The sequence below is a fragment of the Piliocolobus tephrosceles genome, chromosome 5 (assembly GCF_002776525.5).
Source record: "Piliocolobus tephrosceles isolate RC106 chromosome 5, ASM277652v3, whole genome shotgun sequence".
Taxonomy (NCBI): Eukaryota; Metazoa; Chordata; class Mammalia; order Primates; family Cercopithecidae; genus Piliocolobus; species Piliocolobus tephrosceles.
In genome coordinates, this window is record NC_045438.1 from 89,404,565 (window position 1) to 89,423,561 (window position 18,997).

Sequence of the window (18,997 nt, forward strand, 5' to 3'; positions counted from 1 at the left end):
GATTACAATACAGCAGGAGATTTGGGTGGGGACACAGATCCAAACCATAACAGAGATATAGTTCTGATGTTTGTCTCCTTTAAATCTCATAAAATAATAAAATAATAATAGAATGTAATCCCCAATTTAAAATAATAAAATGTAATCCCCAATTTTTGAGGTAGGGTGTGGTGGGAGGTGTTTGTGTAATGGGGCAGATCCCTCATGAATGTCTTGGTGCTGTCCTCATGATAGTGAGTGAATGCTTATGAGATCTGGTTATTTCAAAGTGTGTGGCACCTCTCTCCTCTCTCTCATCCCTGCTTTCACCATGTGAGACACCTTGCTCCTTCTTTGCCTTCCACCATGATTGTCAGGTTCCCAAGGTCCTCACCAGAAGCCAAGCAAATGCTGGAGGCTTGCCTGTACAGCCTGGAGAACCATGAGACAATGAAACTGTATTAGTCTGTTCTCATGCTGTTAATAAACACATACCCAAGACTGGGTAATTTATAAAGAAAAAGGTTTAATTGATTCACAGTATCACATGGCTGGGAAGGCCTCACAATCATGGCAAAAGGTGAAGGGGGACAAAGACACGTTTTACACGGCATTGGCATTAGGCAACAGAGATTGTGCAGGGGAACTGCCCTTTATAAAATCATCAGCTCTTGTGAGACTTACTATCACAAGAACAGGACAGAAAAACCCTGCCCCCATGATTCAGTGAATTCCCACTGGGTCCCTCCCATGACACATGGGGATTATGGGAGCAACAATTCAAGATGATATTTGGGTGGGACACAGCCAAACCATATCATTCTGTCCCTGGCTACTCCCAAATCTGATGTCCTCACATTTCAAAACCAATCATGCCTTCCCAACAGTCCCCCAGAGTCTTAACTCATTTCAGCATTAACTGAAAAGTCCAAGTCCAAAGTCTCATCAGAGACAAGGCAAGTCCCTTCCACCTATGAGACTGTAAAATCAAAAACAAGTTAGGTACTTCCTAGATAAAATGGTGGTACAGGCATTGGGTAAATACACCCACTCCAAATGGAAGAAATTGGCCAAATCAAAGGTGCTAAAGGTCCCATGCAAATCCGAAATCCAGCAAAGCAGTCAAACCTTAAAGCTCCAAAATGATCTCTTTTGACTTCATGTCTCACATCCAGGTCACACTGATGCAAGAGGTGGGCTCCCATGGCCTTGAACAGCTCTGGCCGTGTGGTTTTGCGGGATACATCCCCACCCAACTTCTTTCATGTACTGTTTTTGATTTACTATGGCTTTTCTAGGCATATGGTGTAAGCCATCTGTGGATCTGTCATTCTGGGGTCTGGAAGATGGTGGCCCTCTTCTCACAGCTCTGCCAGGCAGTGCCACAGTGGGAACTCTATGTGGGAGCTCCCACCCCACCTTTCCCTTCTGCACTGCCCTAACAGAGGTTCTCCATGAGGGCTGCAGCCCTGCAGCACACCTCTGCCTGGACATCCAGGCATTTCCATACAGTCTCAGAAATCTTGGTGGAGGTTCCCAAACCTCAACTCTTGACTTCTGTGCACCCACAGGCTTAACACCACGTGGAAGTTGCCAAGGCTTGAGGCTTGTAACCTCTGAAGCCAGGGCCCAAGCTGTACCTTGGCCCCTTTTAGCCATGGCTAGAGTGACTGGGACACAGGGCACCAAGTCCCTAGGCTGTGCACAGCAGGAAACCATTTTTTCCTTCTACACCTCCAGGCCTGTGATGGGAGGAGCTGCCGCAAAGGTCTCTGACATGCCCTGGAGTCACTTTCCCCATTGTCCTAGTGGTTAACATTTGGTTTCTTGTTACTTGTGCAAATTTCTGCAGCAGTAGAAATTCAAGCAGGCTTGAATGCAAGGCCCCATGGAAGTCCGAAATCCAGCAAAGAAGTCAAATCTTAAAACTCCAAAATGATCTCCTTTGACTTCATGTCTCACATCTAGATCATGCTGATGCAAGTGGCTTGAATTTCTCCTTTGACTTTGTGTCTCACATCCAGGTCATGCTGATGCAAGATTCAAGCAGGCTGGAATTTCCCCCCAGAAAATGGGTTTTTCTTTTCTACCTAATCGTCCAACTACAAATTTTCCAAACTTTTATGGTCTGTCACCACTTGAATGCTTTGCTGGTTAGAAATTTCTTCCACCAGGCTGGGTATGGTGGCTCCCAACACTTTGGGAGGCTGAGGCAGGTAGATCACTTGAGGTCAGGAGTTCAAGACCAGCCTAGTCAACATGGTGAAACCCCGTCTCTACCAAAAAATACAAATATTAGCCAGGCATATTGGTGCACACCTGTAGTCCCAGCTACTTGGGAGGCTGAGGCATAAGAATCACTTGAATTTGGGAGGCAGAGGTTGCAGTGAGCTGATATTACACCATTGCATTCCAGCCTGAGCAACAGAGTGAGACCCAGTTTCAAAAAAAAAAAAAAAAAAAGGAAGAAATTTCTTCCACCAGATACCCTAAATTATCTCTCACAAGTTCAGAATTCCACAGATGTCTAGGGCAGGGACAAAATGCTGCCAGTTTCTTTCCTAAAGCATAACAAGAGTCACCCTTGCTCCAGTTCCAAACAAATTCCTCATCTCTCTCTCTGAGACCGCCTCAGCCTGGACTTTATTGTCCATATCACTATCAGCATTTTGGTCAAAACCATTCAACAAGTCTCTAGGAAGATTCAAATTTTCCCCCATTTTCTTATCTTCTGAGCCCTCCAAGTCTCTAGGAAGTTTCAAGCTTTCCCACATTTTCCTGTCTTCTTCTGAGCCCTATAACTGTTCCAGCCTCTGCCTGTTACCCAAGTTCCAAAGTTGCTTCCATATTTTCCAGTATCCTTACAGCAGCACCCCACTCTACCAGTACCAATTTACTGTATTAGTCCATTCTTATGCTGCTAATAAAGACATACCTGAGACTGGGTAATTTATAAAGAAAAAGAAGTTTAATGGACTAACAGTTCCACATGGCTGAGGAGGCCTCACAATCATGGCAGAGGGTGAAGGAGGAGGAAAGGCAGGTCTTACATGGTGGCAGGCAAGAGAGCTTGTGCAGGGGAACCGTCTTTTATAAAACTGTCAGATCTCATGAGACTTATTCATTATCATGAGAACATGATATGGGAAAAACACACCCCCATGGTTTAATTACCTCCCACTGGGTCGCTCACATGATACATGGCAATTATGGGAGCTACAATTTAAGATGAGATTTGAGTAGAGACACAGCCAAACCATATCAGAAACCTCTTTTTTTTTTTTTTTTTTTTTTTTTTAATTAGTGTCAGGTATTTATAGCAATACAAAAACCACCTGCTGCACAAAGGATGCTAGAAGGGCTGAGATAACTTCTCTGCCCTAACCCAACTCTAGCTGACTGCTAAACCCTGCATACATGCAAAAAAGTGGTAGGGAGTATCTATTGTATGTATTTTCAGTAAGAATCAAAAGCTTAGGGGGACCTGTGAATTTGCTGTGACTTTGATCGCATTCCTCAATCCACATACAACTTGGGTAGCAAAAGGTAATTTTTGTAAGAAGCCTTACTGGCCTGAGGTATTTGAGTAGAGCCTTGCCCAAAATTATTTGCTGACAGCTAACCTATGCAGGTACAGTGGATACTTGCTAGGGAACCAGACTAAAAAAAAAATTAAAACTGAGTAGAGATATTAGTGGCTACACACTGTGGGGAGATACATTTCACAGTTCGAGTCCAGGCCAGTCAGTTGATTGCTATCCCAACCAATAACCAACAACCATCAGAAGAGCAAAACAAAATCCACAGTTGCTACAACATATTGCACACAATGTTCTGCTTCTGTCTAAAAATAATTAGGTGTGCAAAGAAACTGAAAAGAATGTTTCATACTCAACATTCTTTTGTCCTTCATATGAAAGGACTTAATAAACAGGTACTTAGTAAACACAAATATTCCATTGAGCAGACAAACATGTAGAAGCAGCTATTATAAATATGGCAAATAACTTTTTAAGAAAAGCTTTGAACAGATAGCAAATCTCAATAAATTAGAAAAAAAATCAAAGAAAAATAAATTGGTAATTCTAGAATTGAAATGTACTGTAACCATAAAGAAAAATTCACCAGATGATCTAAAGCACAGACCTGAGATGACAAAAGATTAAAAAAATTATTGAACTATAGATTAATCCAAATTAGCCAGACAAAAAATGTCTGAAACGAAATGAAGAGAACTTCCAATTTGTGGGACAGTATCAGGTGTTTCAACAAATGTGTAAATAGAGTCTCAAATGATGAAGAGAAATCGAAAGGGTCAGAAAAAAATTGTAGAAAAAACTGGCTGAAAACTTGGCAAACTGTTTAAAAAATATTGACTTTCAGATCTAAGAATTTCAATGAACCTGTACTAGGATAAACACAAAAACACTTCACTCAGGCATGTTGTCGTCAATCTGTTGAAAGATGAAGAGAGAATTTTTAAAGTAGAAAGAAAAACAAAACCTCATATGTAAGAGATTTCACAATACAATTAAGGTGAACTTCCAATAGAAATAATGACATCCAAAAGACTCTGAAATAAGGTATGTGGAGTGCTGGGGGGAAAAAGATGTGACAACCAACAATGCTGTAGCTAGCATAACTATCACTCAAAAATGAAGGCAAAATAAGGATGTTTCCAAATAAATTCATGGATATAATGGATTAACAGCGTACCTGCTGTACAAGAAATGATAAAGGAAGTTCTTCAGGCTGACACGAAAGATACCAGATGGTAACTGGAAACTACAGGAACGAATAAAAATCAGGGAGAATGGAAAATAATGGGGGTAAATTACCACAAAAGCAAACTCAAAAGACGTAAGCACAAAATTCAAGCCACATTTTCTTTGCAATTTGCTCATTCTCCAAAATTAGAACTTTTGTTTTGAGAAGGGCAAAAATGAGAGACTACTCGAGAGGAGAACCTCACAAAAATATGAGACCCTAAATGTTGTGCCCTCACAGTGAGGGTGAATTGGAAATAGAACAGCCCCGTGGAATTATAGACAGAGATCAATCCTTTGGGACTTTAGGGAATTTCAAGTCTTGAACTTGGTTTAGTTTACCTTGTTCTAGACATTTGCCAGGTGCCTGGCAAAATCACCTTTGTAAGGAAATATCTCCATTGTAAAACCCATATTACTCTCACAAATAATTTTTTTATTTGTGAGATCAGGTATAGTATTCATCATGCAACCAAGGATAAATAGGCACACAAGTAAACCAGACTTCCACCAACAAGAATTAAATCAAATAGACTACTTATTGGAATTATGTGTAAACCGTAAAACTACCATGCTGAGCATATTTAGCAATATGAAAGGTGTGAAGGTAGCTGAAAGGAAAAGGAAACTGTAACAGTAAGTATATTTAGGAAAGAGCCACAATAAAATTTCTTAAAAAGTGTTATAATTGATATTAAAAACTCAGCCAGTGGTTTAACACCAGATTAGGTACAACTTGACGATAGAATTAACAAACAAAAGATAGATGACAAGAAAAACCTGTTATGTAGCACAGAGAGACAAAAGGCAAAAAATATAGGAGAGTAAGAGACGTAGAACATTGACTATCCAATGTATGTTTAATCAGACTTCCAGGAGGAAAAGAAAGGAGCATGGGCAATATTTGAAGAGATAATTGTTCAGAATTTTACAAAAGTGATGAAGAACAGCAATCTGTAGATTCAAGGGACCCAGTGATTTCTAATTCGGTGAAGCCCTAGCAAGAAAAATAACAATAAATCCATACCTAGACACATGCAAGTAATACTGTAGAATAAAAAGTGGAGATAATCTTAAATGCAGCTAAAGAAAAATGACAGAGTTCCTTCAAAGGAACAGCAGTAATGGAAGTCCAAAGACAGTGGAACAATATTGCCAATGTGTGCAAATAACTGTTGATCCTAGGACTTAATCTCAAGTGAAAATTTCCTTTAAGAGTGAAGGCTGAGACAAATATGTTTTCTGACAAACACAAACTGGGATAATTCAATACTAATTTTTTTTATTTTTTATTTTTATTTATTTATTTTTTTTGAGACGGAGTCTCGCTCTGTCACCAGGCTGGAGCGCAGTGGCGCGGTCTTGGCTCACTGAAACCTCTGCCTCCTGGGGTCAAGCGATTCTCCTGCCTTAGCCTTCCAAGTCACTGGGATTACAGACATGCACCACCACTCCCGGCTAATTTTTGTATTTTTAGTAGAGATAGGATTTCACCATGTTGGCCAGGCTGGTCTTGAACTCCTGACCTCGTGATCCACCCGCCTCAGCCTCCCAGAGTGCTGGGATTACAGGTGTGAGCCACTGTGCCTGGCCCATAGTGGTTTCTTATGAAAAGAAATTCTACCTGTACTCAGGTAGAAGAAAATGATCCCACATAGAAGGTCTAACTAAGTTCAATAAGACTTGATAAAATAGTGAATATTCAGATAACGCTTAAATGAATATTAACTTTAAAGCAATAGAAATAATACTTGTGGGATTAAAATAATGTAATTAAATTATAGATTAACAACACACAGGATAAAAAGGGTCACTTCTACTTTGGGAGGCAGAGATGAGAGGATCCCTTGAGACCAGCCTAGGCAATATAGTGAAACCTCGTCTCTACAAAAAATTAACCGGGCCTGGTGGTGCGTGCCTGTAGTAGTCCTAGCTACTCAAGAGGCTGATGCTGAAGGATCAGTGAAGCCCAGGAGTTCGAGGTTACAGTGAGCTATGATCACACCACTGTACTCTAGTTGGGCAACAGAGCAAGACCTGTCTTAAATAAGTAAATAAATACATACATACATACATGGTCATTTCATAAAGTTAAAAAGATTTAGTTTGTGTAACAACATGACTTCAAAATAGTAAATATTGACATCTTCAAGGAGAAATGGGTAAATCTGTCATGGCTCTCTATATATTAATCTATGAAACTATTTTTTTGACCTTTTCTGTGTGTAATATTAAGCAATTACACACTTTTTCAAAAAATAACTTTCTGTCTTATTAAAAGTTGTTTGACAACACTATTTTATTTTATTTTTTAAGAGATGGGATCTTACTCTGTCTCTCAGGCTGTAGTTCGCTGAAGCCTCAGACTTCTGGGCTCAAACAATCCTCTTGCCTCAGCTTCCCAAGTAACTGGAACTATAGGCACATGCCACAGCCTGGCTAATTTTTAAAAGATTTTTTTTTGTAGAGACAGGTTGTTGCTTTGTTGTCCAGGATGGTCTCAAACTCCTGGGCTTCAAGTGATCCTCCTGGCTTGGCCTTCCAAAGTGCTGGAATTAAGTGTGAGCCAATGTACCTGGCCAACAACACCATTTTTAATGACAGCATCATTTTTAATTGTTTCTGGTTTTAATTTGACCTATTTAAAATTTGAAACATGCATGGAATTATGTTGCCTGAATATCTGTTTAACCCATCCTCAATTTTTAGACACTTGTTTTCAGTATTTTTCTATTGCTATTATTATGAGTATCACTATAGATAAGTGTTTTCATATACCAGTGAGTATTTTTTTGAAATAAATTCTTATATGTTTAATTATGGTGTCACAATACATATACAATTTTTTGTTTGTTTGTTTGTTTGTCTTTAAGACAGAGTCACATTCTGTCACCCAGGCTGGAGTGCAGTGGCACGATCTCAGCTCACTGCAACATCCGCCTCCCGGTTTCAAGCAATTCTCCTGCCTCACCCTCCTAAGTAGCTGGAACTACGGACATGAGTCACTGCACCTAGCTAGTTTTTGTATTTTCAGTAGAGACAGGGTTTCACCATGTTGGCCAGGCTGGTCTCAAACTCCTGACCCTAGGTGATCTGCCTGCCTCGGCCTCCCAAAGTGCTGGGATTACAGGCATGAGGTGTGATTGTATATGTAGGCACCCAGTCCTACATACACAATTTTAAGACCTTTGCCAAGTGGCTTTCCAGAAGTCTGTCATTTTCAATTCTCACAGCAGTGTGTGAATAAGCATATCCATCTCTGTGAATAAGTGTATCCATCACTACACCTTATCATTTTAAAATATTTTGATGCAAAAAAAAAATGTTATTTTGATGTACATTTTCTTCATTGTTAGTGAGATTAAGCTTTTTCTTAGATTTTTTTAGAACTCCAAGATGGTTGTGTTCACATTTATGTCTATCAAATATCTATTTAAATTTTTCTGTAAGCAATCAGATAACCAGATTTAGTGAGAATTGTACATCAATAGAGTCATTGAGATTCTGGGTAGATTCTAATGTGAGGTTCACTGCATCTGTGTTTTGGGATGCTATGAGTAAAAACCCCTTTTCAGATAGGAGCACTCAAACATCAAAGGCAAGGTGGGTATAGTTAGCATAATGGACAGAAAGTCAAGGCAACAATTGGAATAATCTGAGTTATTCAGTCATATGGTGTTTGCTAGTTGATCATGGTGTTGTCTAGAAGTGAAATAGATAGCAAGCCTGCTAAAATCTTACTTGATTTGTATAAGCAGAAAGTTCTATGCCAAGTGAATAAAAGTCGAGCTTGAATCATAAAAACAGAGAGTCCTGGCCCCTCAATTCTCACACTTGAGCCTTTGTAGACCCAGAAAACCTTGAATGAAGGAAAGGGCAGATGCCCTCAATGAAAAACCCTAGTATGTTACCTAAAATTTATACTGTTAATCTTTCTCCCAGCCTTCCACAAAGGGAACCATGGCCTTTCTCAGGGTAACAGTTCCCCATGTGCACTGGGGAAAAGGAAATAATCACCCATTTTGGGACTGCTGGACACTGATTCTAAATGAACACCAATTCTAGAAGACCCAAAACATCACTGAGGCCCTCCAGTTAGAGTAGGGGATGGGGTCAGGTGATCAATAGAGTTTTAGCTCAGGTCCATCTCACAGTGGGTCCAGTGGATCCCTGAATACTTCCTGTGATTATATCCCGAATTCCAGAGTGCTTAACTCAAATTAACACACTTAGCAGCTGACAGAATTCCCGTGTTAGTTCCCCAACATGTGAATTGAGGCTATTATGGTAGAAAAGGCCAAGTGGAAGCCATTAGAACTGCCTTTGTCTGGGAAAATAGTACATGAAAACCAAAAACAAACCAGAAGTCTTTTTCATTGACTTACAGGTTTGTAGCTATTCTGTAGGATTGAGGAAACCCAGTGACTAATTTCTATCTAAGTATACTATGCCTGTGATGTGACAAACTTTTGTAATCTTCCATATGTGTGAGCAGAATCTCTGGGCATTATTTTCTAAAAAGACACAGAAGCTTCAGAACTATCTCCTTGTAGTGACCAGTGCTTTGTCTTCTGAAACTAAGTAGTTTTGGGAAAATGTTTACTGAATATTAATTTTACCAGTATGTTTAATATTTAGTTTGGAATAACATAATTTGGAGTCAACAGGCCCACAATAAAATTATTAGTGTATTGGGGAGAGTCCTAATTTTCTTTTTTGTTTCTAGAAACAACCAAGTTTTACATGACAGAGATAATCATTCAGTCATCTGAGAGGAGCTTCCCCATCATACCAAGGTACAAATAGCAAATTACGTTTATTTGTAATTTCTTTTTTTCCGCTATTCAGACCTTTTTTTTATTTTTCATTTTTTGGTTTTGAATTTATTTTTTATTTTAGTAGGTTTTTGGGAACAGATGATGTTTGCTTACATGAATAGTGATGATTTCTGAGATTTGGGTGTACCCATTACCCAATCAGTCAGTGTTCACTGTACTCAGTGTGTAGTCTTTTATCTCTTACCTCTCCCCCCACCTTTTCCCCAAGTCCTCAAAGTCCATTGTATTATTCTTATGCCTTTGCATCCTCATAACTTAGTTCCCACTTATGAAGGAGAACATACGATGTTTGGTTTTCCATTCCTGAGTTATTTCAGTTAGAATAATAGTCTCCAATTACATCCAGGATGCTGTGAATGCCATTATTTCGTTCCTTTTTGTGGCTAAATAGTATTCCATGGTATATATTTGTAATTCCAAATTTAGGAAAAAGGAAGTACAATTGATGATATGGGAATTCATTTTTATTCATACCTTTCTTTATTTGGAAAAGGAAAGAGAAAGCCTTTTAGATAGTTGAACCAAACCACACATATAAAAGATTTGAGGATTTAAAAAAATGTTTTGCTCATATCGTGCTGTAGACAAATGTGCTCTTATAAATCTTCTAATTCTGAAAGTTTTCTATGCTTATTTCTATGTGCCAGATATCTAGAATCTTATCACCTAGTCACCAATAAGTTTTTTGAATAGTTTCTGGTTTTAATTTGAATTATTTAAAATTTGAAACGTAGGTCAGTTTCAAATGACTCCTATGTTTTAAAAACATGGTACTTAGTCACTAAATCTATTAGTGTTTTTATTTCTTTGACTCTTCTTAGTTTGCAAACAAGTTAACTATGATATGCCTTTATTCCTGTTTATTTGTTGATATCCTAAAATTATGGCAATCTGAGTATAGCCTTGAATTTATCGTTATGTAAATACTTGGATTCTGTACCTCAGAGCTGACACTTTAGGGAGATCCAAATGGAAGAAAATGTAGACAATACTGTCTGATGTTTGGAAGGAAATTTCTTGCCTTCTTTTGTAAGTTAGTTATTCTCTGTTTAATATGCTACAGCACAAATGGAGTATTGACTTGTTCTAACATGATTTTTTTTATTCAGTAGGAGTGAATAGTTAGGTTTGGTGTGGAAAGTATATTAAGGATTGGAGAATAGATTTTAAGAAGAATGGAGCAAACCCAAATACATTAAAATATATTAAAATCCACATCAGTGTGGATTGTGAGGGAATGAGCAGTACATAGAAAAGTCTGGAATGGGGATGTCTCTGCCTGTTAGGTATCCTGTGGGTATTTTTTGCTTATCTTGCCAGTTAGAGTTATTATGAGGCACACATTGTGAAAATTGATTTCTGTTCAAACAGGTCTCGGTTTGTCCAGAGCGTGATCACCCAGTGTCTGGTGCAGCTGTCCTCTGCTAGAAGCACTTTTAGATTCAGGATTCAAGGTCAGGACGACAAAGTGTTTATCTTGGTAAGAAATTATTTTATCCAGCTTTTGTAGCCTAGGAATCCAAGGTCTCAGAATTCTTTAGTTTTTTCATCCTTTTTTCTTAATTCTCAGGTGTGGAAAATAAGTGATTAAAAATGTTAATATCAGGCTGGACATGGTGGCTTATGCCTGTAATCCCAGCCCTTTGGGAAGCCAAGGTGGGTGGATCACTTGAGGTCAGGAGTTCGAGACCAGCCTGGCCAACATGGGGAAACCCCATCTCTACTAAAAATACAAAAGTTAGCCTGGTGGATGGCCCACGCCTGTAGTCCCAGCTACTCAGGAAGCTGTGGTAGGAGAATCGCTCAAAGTTGGGAGGTAGAGGTTGCAGTGAGCCAAGATGGTGCCACTGTACTCAAGCCTGAGTGACAGAGCAAGACTCCATCTTAAAAAAAAAACAGTTAATATCAGTTTAATTCATAAATCAAACTCCCTTAATTTAATAGCAGATGATCAAGTGCCTCTGTGTGCTAGGTACTGGGGATACAGAGAAAATTCCTGATTCCTGCTATTTAGAAGCTCATACCACAAAATCAGGGGGTTTTTTTGTTTGTTTTGAGATGGAGTCTCGCTCTGTTCCCCAGGCTGGAGTGCAGTGGCATGATCTCGGCTCACTGCAAGCTCAGCCTCCTGGGTTCATGCCATTCTCCTGCCTTAGCCTCCCAAGTAGCTGGGACTACAGGCAACCGCCACCACGCCCAGTTAATTTTTTTGTACTTTTTTAGTAGAGATGGGGTTCACCGCGTTAGCCAGGATGGTCTCGATCTCCTGACCTCGTTATCCACTGGCCTCGGCCTCCCAAAGTGCTGGGATTACAGGCATGAGCCACTGCACCTGGCCAAAATCAGATTTTTTACTCTCAGTTTGTAATGACTTTTTTTTTTGGTCACTATAACAGTATTCTGTCTCACTTTTTTTTTTTTCTATTTCATACTCTTATGTTTAGAATATGTCGTATTGCTCCTGTTTGTTTTTTGTTTTTTTGAGATAAGGTCTTACTCTGTCACACAGGCTGGAGTGCAATGGCAGGATTATGGCTCACCACAGCCTCGACTTCCCAGGCTAAAGTGATCCTCCCACCTCAGCCTTCTAAATAGCTGAGACTCCAGGCCTACTCCACCATTCCCAGACAATTTTTTAATTTTTTGTGGAGATGAGGTCTTGCTATGTTGCCCAGGCTGGTCTTGAACTCTTGGGCTGAGGTAATCCTACCACTTTGGCCTCCCAAACTGTTGGGATTATAGTGGGATTACAGGCATGAGCCACCATACCTGGCCTTCTTTTGTTGTTTTTAATTGCTCTGATTCTGTGATATTTGAGAACAGTGGCCATTTTTGAGGAAGAGGCTTTGTGGCTAACAATCATCCCAGCATGTACCACTAGAGCCTAATATTACACTGCCTCTATTAAAAATAGTGTCTTTCAGAAACAAATTTTGAGCATTTATGTGGATAACCAAGAATCATAGCCCAAATATCTTCTCTACTACATCTATTTTATTCAACCAGTAAACATGTATGGAGCACTTCTTATATGAAAGACACTGTTCCAGGTGCTCAAGTGCTCAATTTCATAGAAATTACCTGCAATTAGAAGAGCATAGGGTCCCCATAATGGATGGCCAGCTACAGAGTCACACCTAACAGCAACCTCAGACCCTTCCCTCCTTTTTGTTACTGTTTCCCTATTAGCTTTTTAGTTTCATAAAGGCATTTGGAACATACCTCACAGTTATCTGAAATCAGTTTTACTTTTTCTTTTATTCTAAGATTTCAAATTGAAAATCAGGAGTAGGAACTTCTGAAACTTTCTAACATGTATTTAGATTTTTCTTTTTTATAAAATATTCTTGAAACACAATCAGGGACCACAAAGAACATAAAGTGTTCCCTTTCCTGCCTTGCTATATCATACTATTCAGGAGGCAATCAGTAATAACAGTCTGATATGTGTACTTCATTATTTTTATTCTTTCCATATACAACTATATCTATGTACACTCACAGGTGTTTATTTGTTAAAAAAAAAAAAAAACAGTATCACATGATTAGTGTTTTTCTGCAACTTGCTTGCTTCACAGTATGTATCTTGAGGATTGTTTTTGTTAGTTTAAATATAGGTCTGGCTCTTTAATGATTGGAATTTTGCTGTATGGCTGATAAGACTGAACTTCAATGAAAATAATCTTTGCCTGTGTCTTTTAGTACTTCGTTAGAAATGGATCTTTCTAATGTAATATAGTATTAGAATTTGTGTATTTGAAACTCAGATAATTATCACCTTGCAAAAAAGTTGTACTAATTTATCTTTTATAGTAGGCATTTTTGGTGTGCCACCCAGACCCCATACTGGGTTGGTGCACCCATTCCCAGCTGCTGACAGTGTTGGCTGATAATGGCTCACAGCTGCCCCCTTCTCCAGAGACTTCCTTTTTAGATGACAGGGGTTTCCTTGCCCAGAAGTTACCTGTCCGCCACAGTCCCATCTCCCTGGCTTACCCCTTCTTGGTCAGCCCACTGCCAGTGATTTGATCCTGGGGCACAGAAAGCTAGGGACTCTTGTCTCAAGGTAGAACAAACTCTGTAGGTGGGATTCATGCTGTAGAACTCCCCCATGGATCAGGCCGAAACCAGACTCCAGATGATTCTATATCCTTAATTAGCTCTTTCCCTTTCCTTATCCCATTTCCTTCACTTCCTTTCTCCTGTGAGTTCTCCCTCAGTGAATCACATGCATCCAAATCCCAAAACACTTTCCCACCAGCAGTGTATTGGAATGCCCACTTCAAACCCCTTTTCTGAACTAGATGTTATCAATCCTTTTATATTTGCCAATCTGATCAATGAAAAATGGTGGCACTTTGGGAGGCCGAGACGGGCGGATCACGAGGTCAGGAGATGGAGACCATCCTGGCTAACACGGTGAAACCCCGTCTCTACTAAAAAAAAAAAAATACAAAAAAAAAAAAAAAACTAGCCGGGCGAAGTGGCGGGCGCCTGTAGTCCCAGCTACTGGGAGGCTGAGGCAGGAGAATGACGTAAACCCGGGAGGCGGAGCTTGCAGTGAGCTGAGAACCGGCCACTGCACTCCAGCCCGGGCAACAGAGCGAGACTCCGTCTCCAAAAAAAAAAAAAAAAGAAAAGAAAAAAAGAAAAATGGTGGCACAAAATTTCACATTTATTAGTTACATTAAGATTCTAATATATGTTTATGTATCATTTATTTCTTCTGTTAATTCTGTTCATATTCTTTGCCTGTATTTCTCTCGGGCTGTTTTACCTCCTTACTGAAGCTCTGTATATTATAGATAATAACGTTGTTACTTATGCGTATTTTCTCTGAGTCAGTTGTCTTTTTTTTTTTTTTTTTTTAACTTTATGTCAATTGCTCTACCAAGTGTTACATTTTGAAAGGCCTACCTAGCTTTAAAATTATGTACATGATTCTCATATTTATTTTTTCTGGGATTTTCATAGTCTCTTTTTTGTTTTTGAAAAGTCATAAGATGTAGATAAGGTGACAATATTCTTATACTTGGACTTTCTCTTCACATCTTTAGCTGTGGCTTTTAAATTCAGACAGTTTGGTGATTGAATCATTGAGAAATTCCAAATATATCAAAAAATTCCCATTGTTGGAAGACACATTGAAAGCAGATTCTAGTTCTGCCTGGAGTGCTGTCAAAGTCCTCTACCAGCCATGCATCAAAAGCAGGAATGAAAAGTAAGTTGTGCATTTGTTTTCTCATCCACATTATGTTTTATCTTTTGTTGTCATGTTGGTGTTAAGAAATTAATGAATTAAATGCCACTATACCCCTTCCCTGCTTGAAGCTTCTAGGAGCCATACTGCTAAATATTATATGTTTTAAATAGGTTGAATTATTACAGATGATTCATGCTAATATGCAGAAAGCTTGCTTTTACCAAAATTATTGTTTTTTTCTTGTAATCTAAGCTGTCTGTACATATGACTGCGGTACTAAATCCGACTTCAACGGTGATGAATATTTACCAATAAGCACTTTCCAGGCATCAGGATACAATAATGAACAAAACACAGCCCCTACCTCTTAGCATTGTTGTTCTAATGGGGGAAGGCAGACCATAAACAAAACAGATTCTTATGTCTCTTTCTATGTGTCAGGCACTCATCTAAGAACTCATAGGTCATTTAAGCCTAACAACAACCTGTGTGGTAGGTACTATTATCATCCCCACTTTAAAGATAAGCACACTAAGATACTGGTAGTAAATTACTCTAGTGAAAAATGAAACAAGGTAAGGTAGTTGGCGAGGGGTAGGATGGGAGTAGGATGTTGTCATTTTATATTGCAAAGTCAGGAAGGATTCCTTAGATAAAGTAATATTTAAGCAGATAACTTGAAGGAAGTGAAGTGCTGAGCCATATCTGATGGAAGATCATTCCCAGAAAAGGAAACAGCAGGTATTTTTATTGTAACAGAATCAAAGTTTGTACTTGTCCTGTACTCTCAGATGGGTTTGATTAAATTTGTCCTAAGAACGGAAGGATCTTAGTCTTTTTCTGGAAAGTAAATAAGACATTGAAAAAGTTAATTACATTTCTTATGCAAGTAGTACCAGTCATAAAAGATCCAAACACTAAGAGATACATATAAGGTAAAATTATATCCCTCTCCAGAAGTAAAACGTTTGTTGTGTACTCTTCCACTTCTTTTTCCATTCATTTTGCACCTAAACATGTGTATTTTTTACACTAAAAAAAAGCCCATAGAGATTCTTTCCATGTCAGTGCTTGACATCTTATGAAATGAAGGTACTATAAATTACTTAGCCATTTTTCTTTTAGTGGATATTTGGTTTATTACTTTTTGGCTGTTATAATTAGTGTTGTAATCTTGTATATTTGTTTTCTGATTATAAGTTTTCTATATTATAGGAATTTCCAGAGGTACAATTGTTGAGTCAAAGGGTATGGACATTTAAAATTTTGAGAGGTGATATCAAATTATTTTGTAAAAAGGTATCATGAATTTATACTCCCACCTGAAGTTTTTATAAACGTCCATTACCCTGAATTCTCACTGAAATTTCCATTTAGATTTTTGCCTATCTGATGTGATTCTAAAGGAAACAGATGTACTTGACACTATCCTTATATTTTATTGAGGCATGTTCAATGGATGCATCTCAGTTTTATGCTTTTGAGACTCTTTTTGAGGGCTTGAATTTTTTTTTGTTTTTATTTTTTATTTTTGGTGCCCTTATACATAGTCAACTATTAAGCTGTACATTATATTTGCTTTTGATGTGTGTGTGTGGGTGTGTGTGTGTGTGTCTTTATATATTTAGGTTTATATCATCAAATTTATTAAAACCCTTTATATTCATCTTTTCTATTTATTAAAATGTGGACTTTCATGACAGGTATGCTGAATCTTACATTATGATTATGTAAGTAATTTTCTTCTGTTTTGATTCTAGTTTTCACATTATATATTTTAAAGCTGTATTGTTATAGAAATAAAAGCATGACAACTAATTGAATATGCTATCAATAGGAGATTTTGCTCTTCTTCAATTTAATGCTAGTTTTTATTTCATTCTAATTTGCTGTGATGGTTAATAGTAAGTGTCAACTTGATTAGATTGAAGGATGCAAAGTATTGGTCCTAGGTGTGTCTGTGAGGGTGTTGCCAAAGGAGATTAACATTTGAGTCAGTGGGCTGGGGAAAGGCAGACCCACCCTTAATCTGGATGGGCACCATCTAATCAGCTGCCAGCATGGCTGGAATATAAAGCAGGCAGAAAAACATGAAAAGACTAGACTGGCTTAGCCTCCCAGCCTACATCTTTCTCCAGTGCTGGATGCTTCTTGCCCTTGAACATTGGACTCCAAGTTCTTCAGCTTTGGGATTAGGACTGGCTTCCTTGCTCCTCAGCTTATAGATGGCCTATTGTGGGACCTTGAGATTGTGTGAGTTAATATGATCATATATATGTGTGTGTGTGTGTGTGTGTGTGTGTGTATGTATCTCTTTATATATATGAAGATTTATATATTTATATATGAAGATATATATATGGCTTTATATATATGAAGAATTAAATATCTATAAAAAGATTTACATATATATGTCTATATATCCTATTAGTTCCGTCCCTCTAGAGAGCCCCAACTAATACAGATTTTGGTACCAGGAGTGGTTCTAGAGGAACAGAATATTAAGGATGGAGTTCTTTCATTGATTTTGAGGTTTCTAGAGTTGGCTGCTTAATATGATTACATCCAAAAATGCTAAGGTCTCTACTTCTGATAACATGGAGAACACTGATAGTCCTTGGCATGAACTGTTAACAGAGTTATGCACAGTAAATACATTTGACACTCCTGATTCACTGCTCATGAGAGGCAAGGAGTTTAGTGACTCTATGCATAATGCCTTTGACTATATTAAGGAACATAATGAAGTTGGTTGGTTGCTCCTAAGTGCACTGGACAAAGTGATGAAAGAAAATGATGAACTCAGGGATTCTAACTCCCAGCTTCAGAAACAGATACCGAGCCTCAAATCTGCTAAGATTGTTTTGAGTGAGAATCTTATCTCCTGTAGAGAAAGAGTTGAAATTGTGGAAAATCAGACACAAGTTTTTATCATGTGAGTGGCTGACCTGCAGTGAAAAGTGTATGCACAGCCTCACCACGTGTCTACTGTTAAATTGAGGGGATTAATTGGGAAAAAATGAGACCCTGAAACTTGGAATGGGGACATGTAGGAGGACCCTGATGAAGCTGGGTATACTGAGCTTATAAACTCTAATGAACCTTTCTTGCCAGAAGAAACAACTTCCCCATATCCAGTAGTGGCAACATCCCCTCCCCAACCCGTGCTGCCATCAGCATGTCTACCTTTGTCTGAGGAGATAAACCCTGTACTGCCTGAGGCAATAGCGATGGCCTCCCCAGAGGCAGTTTCCAAGCAAGATAATGTTGATTCTCCTCAGGAGCCACCCCCAAAACCTCTGTTTGCTTCTAGACCTATAACTAGACTAAAGTCCTGTTGGACCCCTAGAGGTGAGGTTGAGAGTGAGACCCATGAGGAGGTGTGCTACAATCGAAAAGAACTGCTTGAGTTTTCTAATGTATATAAACAGAAATCTGGAAAACAGGCGTGGGAATGGATATTAAGGGTGTGGGATAATGGTGGAAGGAATATAGAGTGGATTAGACTGAATTTATTGATTTGGGCCCACTAATTAGGGACTTTGCATTTAATATTGCAGCTTGGGGAGTTACAAAAGGTTCTAATAGTTTATTTGCTTGGTTAACTGAAAGATGAATTAAAAATGGCCCACTGTGAGTGAGCTGGAAATGCCTGATCTCTCTTCGTTTAATGTAGAGGAGGGGATGGTGGAGTGGATTAGTCTCTTTAGAGACACATCCCAGCTGGGAGGGTCCAGAAGATATACCCTTGACCAATGCTTTGTGAAACAGATTTGTGAAGGCAGCACCTTCATCTTTGAAGAGCCCTGTAATTGCCCTTCTCTGTATGTCAGATCTAACAGTGGGAACTGCAGTCACTCAACTACAAAATTTAAATACAATTGGAATAATTGGATCCCGAGGTGGCAGGGGCCAAGTGGTGGCACTCAGCTGTGAAAGGCAAGCTGGGCATAGCTACTGTGATGGACAGAAGAGGCAAAGCAGCAATCAGAATAATCTGACTCCTGTCGAACTCTGGCATTGGCTAATTACAATGTTCCTAGAAGTGATAGGAAGCCTACTGCATTCCTACTTAATTTATATAAGCAGAGAACTTCCAGACTAATTTGAATTATAAAAGCAGAGAATCACAGTCCCTCAATCAATTTCCAGACTTGAGCCAGTTCACATACCCAGAACGCCTTGAATGAAGGGGAGACTGGGTCCCCTTG

The 18,997-nt window shown here is 38.8% G+C and overlaps 1 protein-coding gene across 2 annotated transcripts in view; it reads left to right on the forward strand.

Moving 5' to 3' along the window:
• Positions 1 to 18,997, forward strand: part of UBE3D (ubiquitin protein ligase E3D) — a 187,856-nt gene that overhangs the window by 32,606 nt on the left and 136,253 nt on the right. For both annotated transcript variants that reach the window (XM_026454542.1, XM_026454541.2), the window contains 3 exons: positions 9,472 to 9,541; positions 10,955 to 11,063; positions 14,641 to 14,804. In XM_026454542.1, the coding sequence (XP_026310327.1) occupies positions 9,472 to 9,541; positions 10,955 to 11,063; positions 14,641 to 14,804 (343 nt within the window). The remainder of the gene's footprint in view (positions 1 to 9,471; positions 9,542 to 10,954; positions 11,064 to 14,640; positions 14,805 to 18,997) is intronic.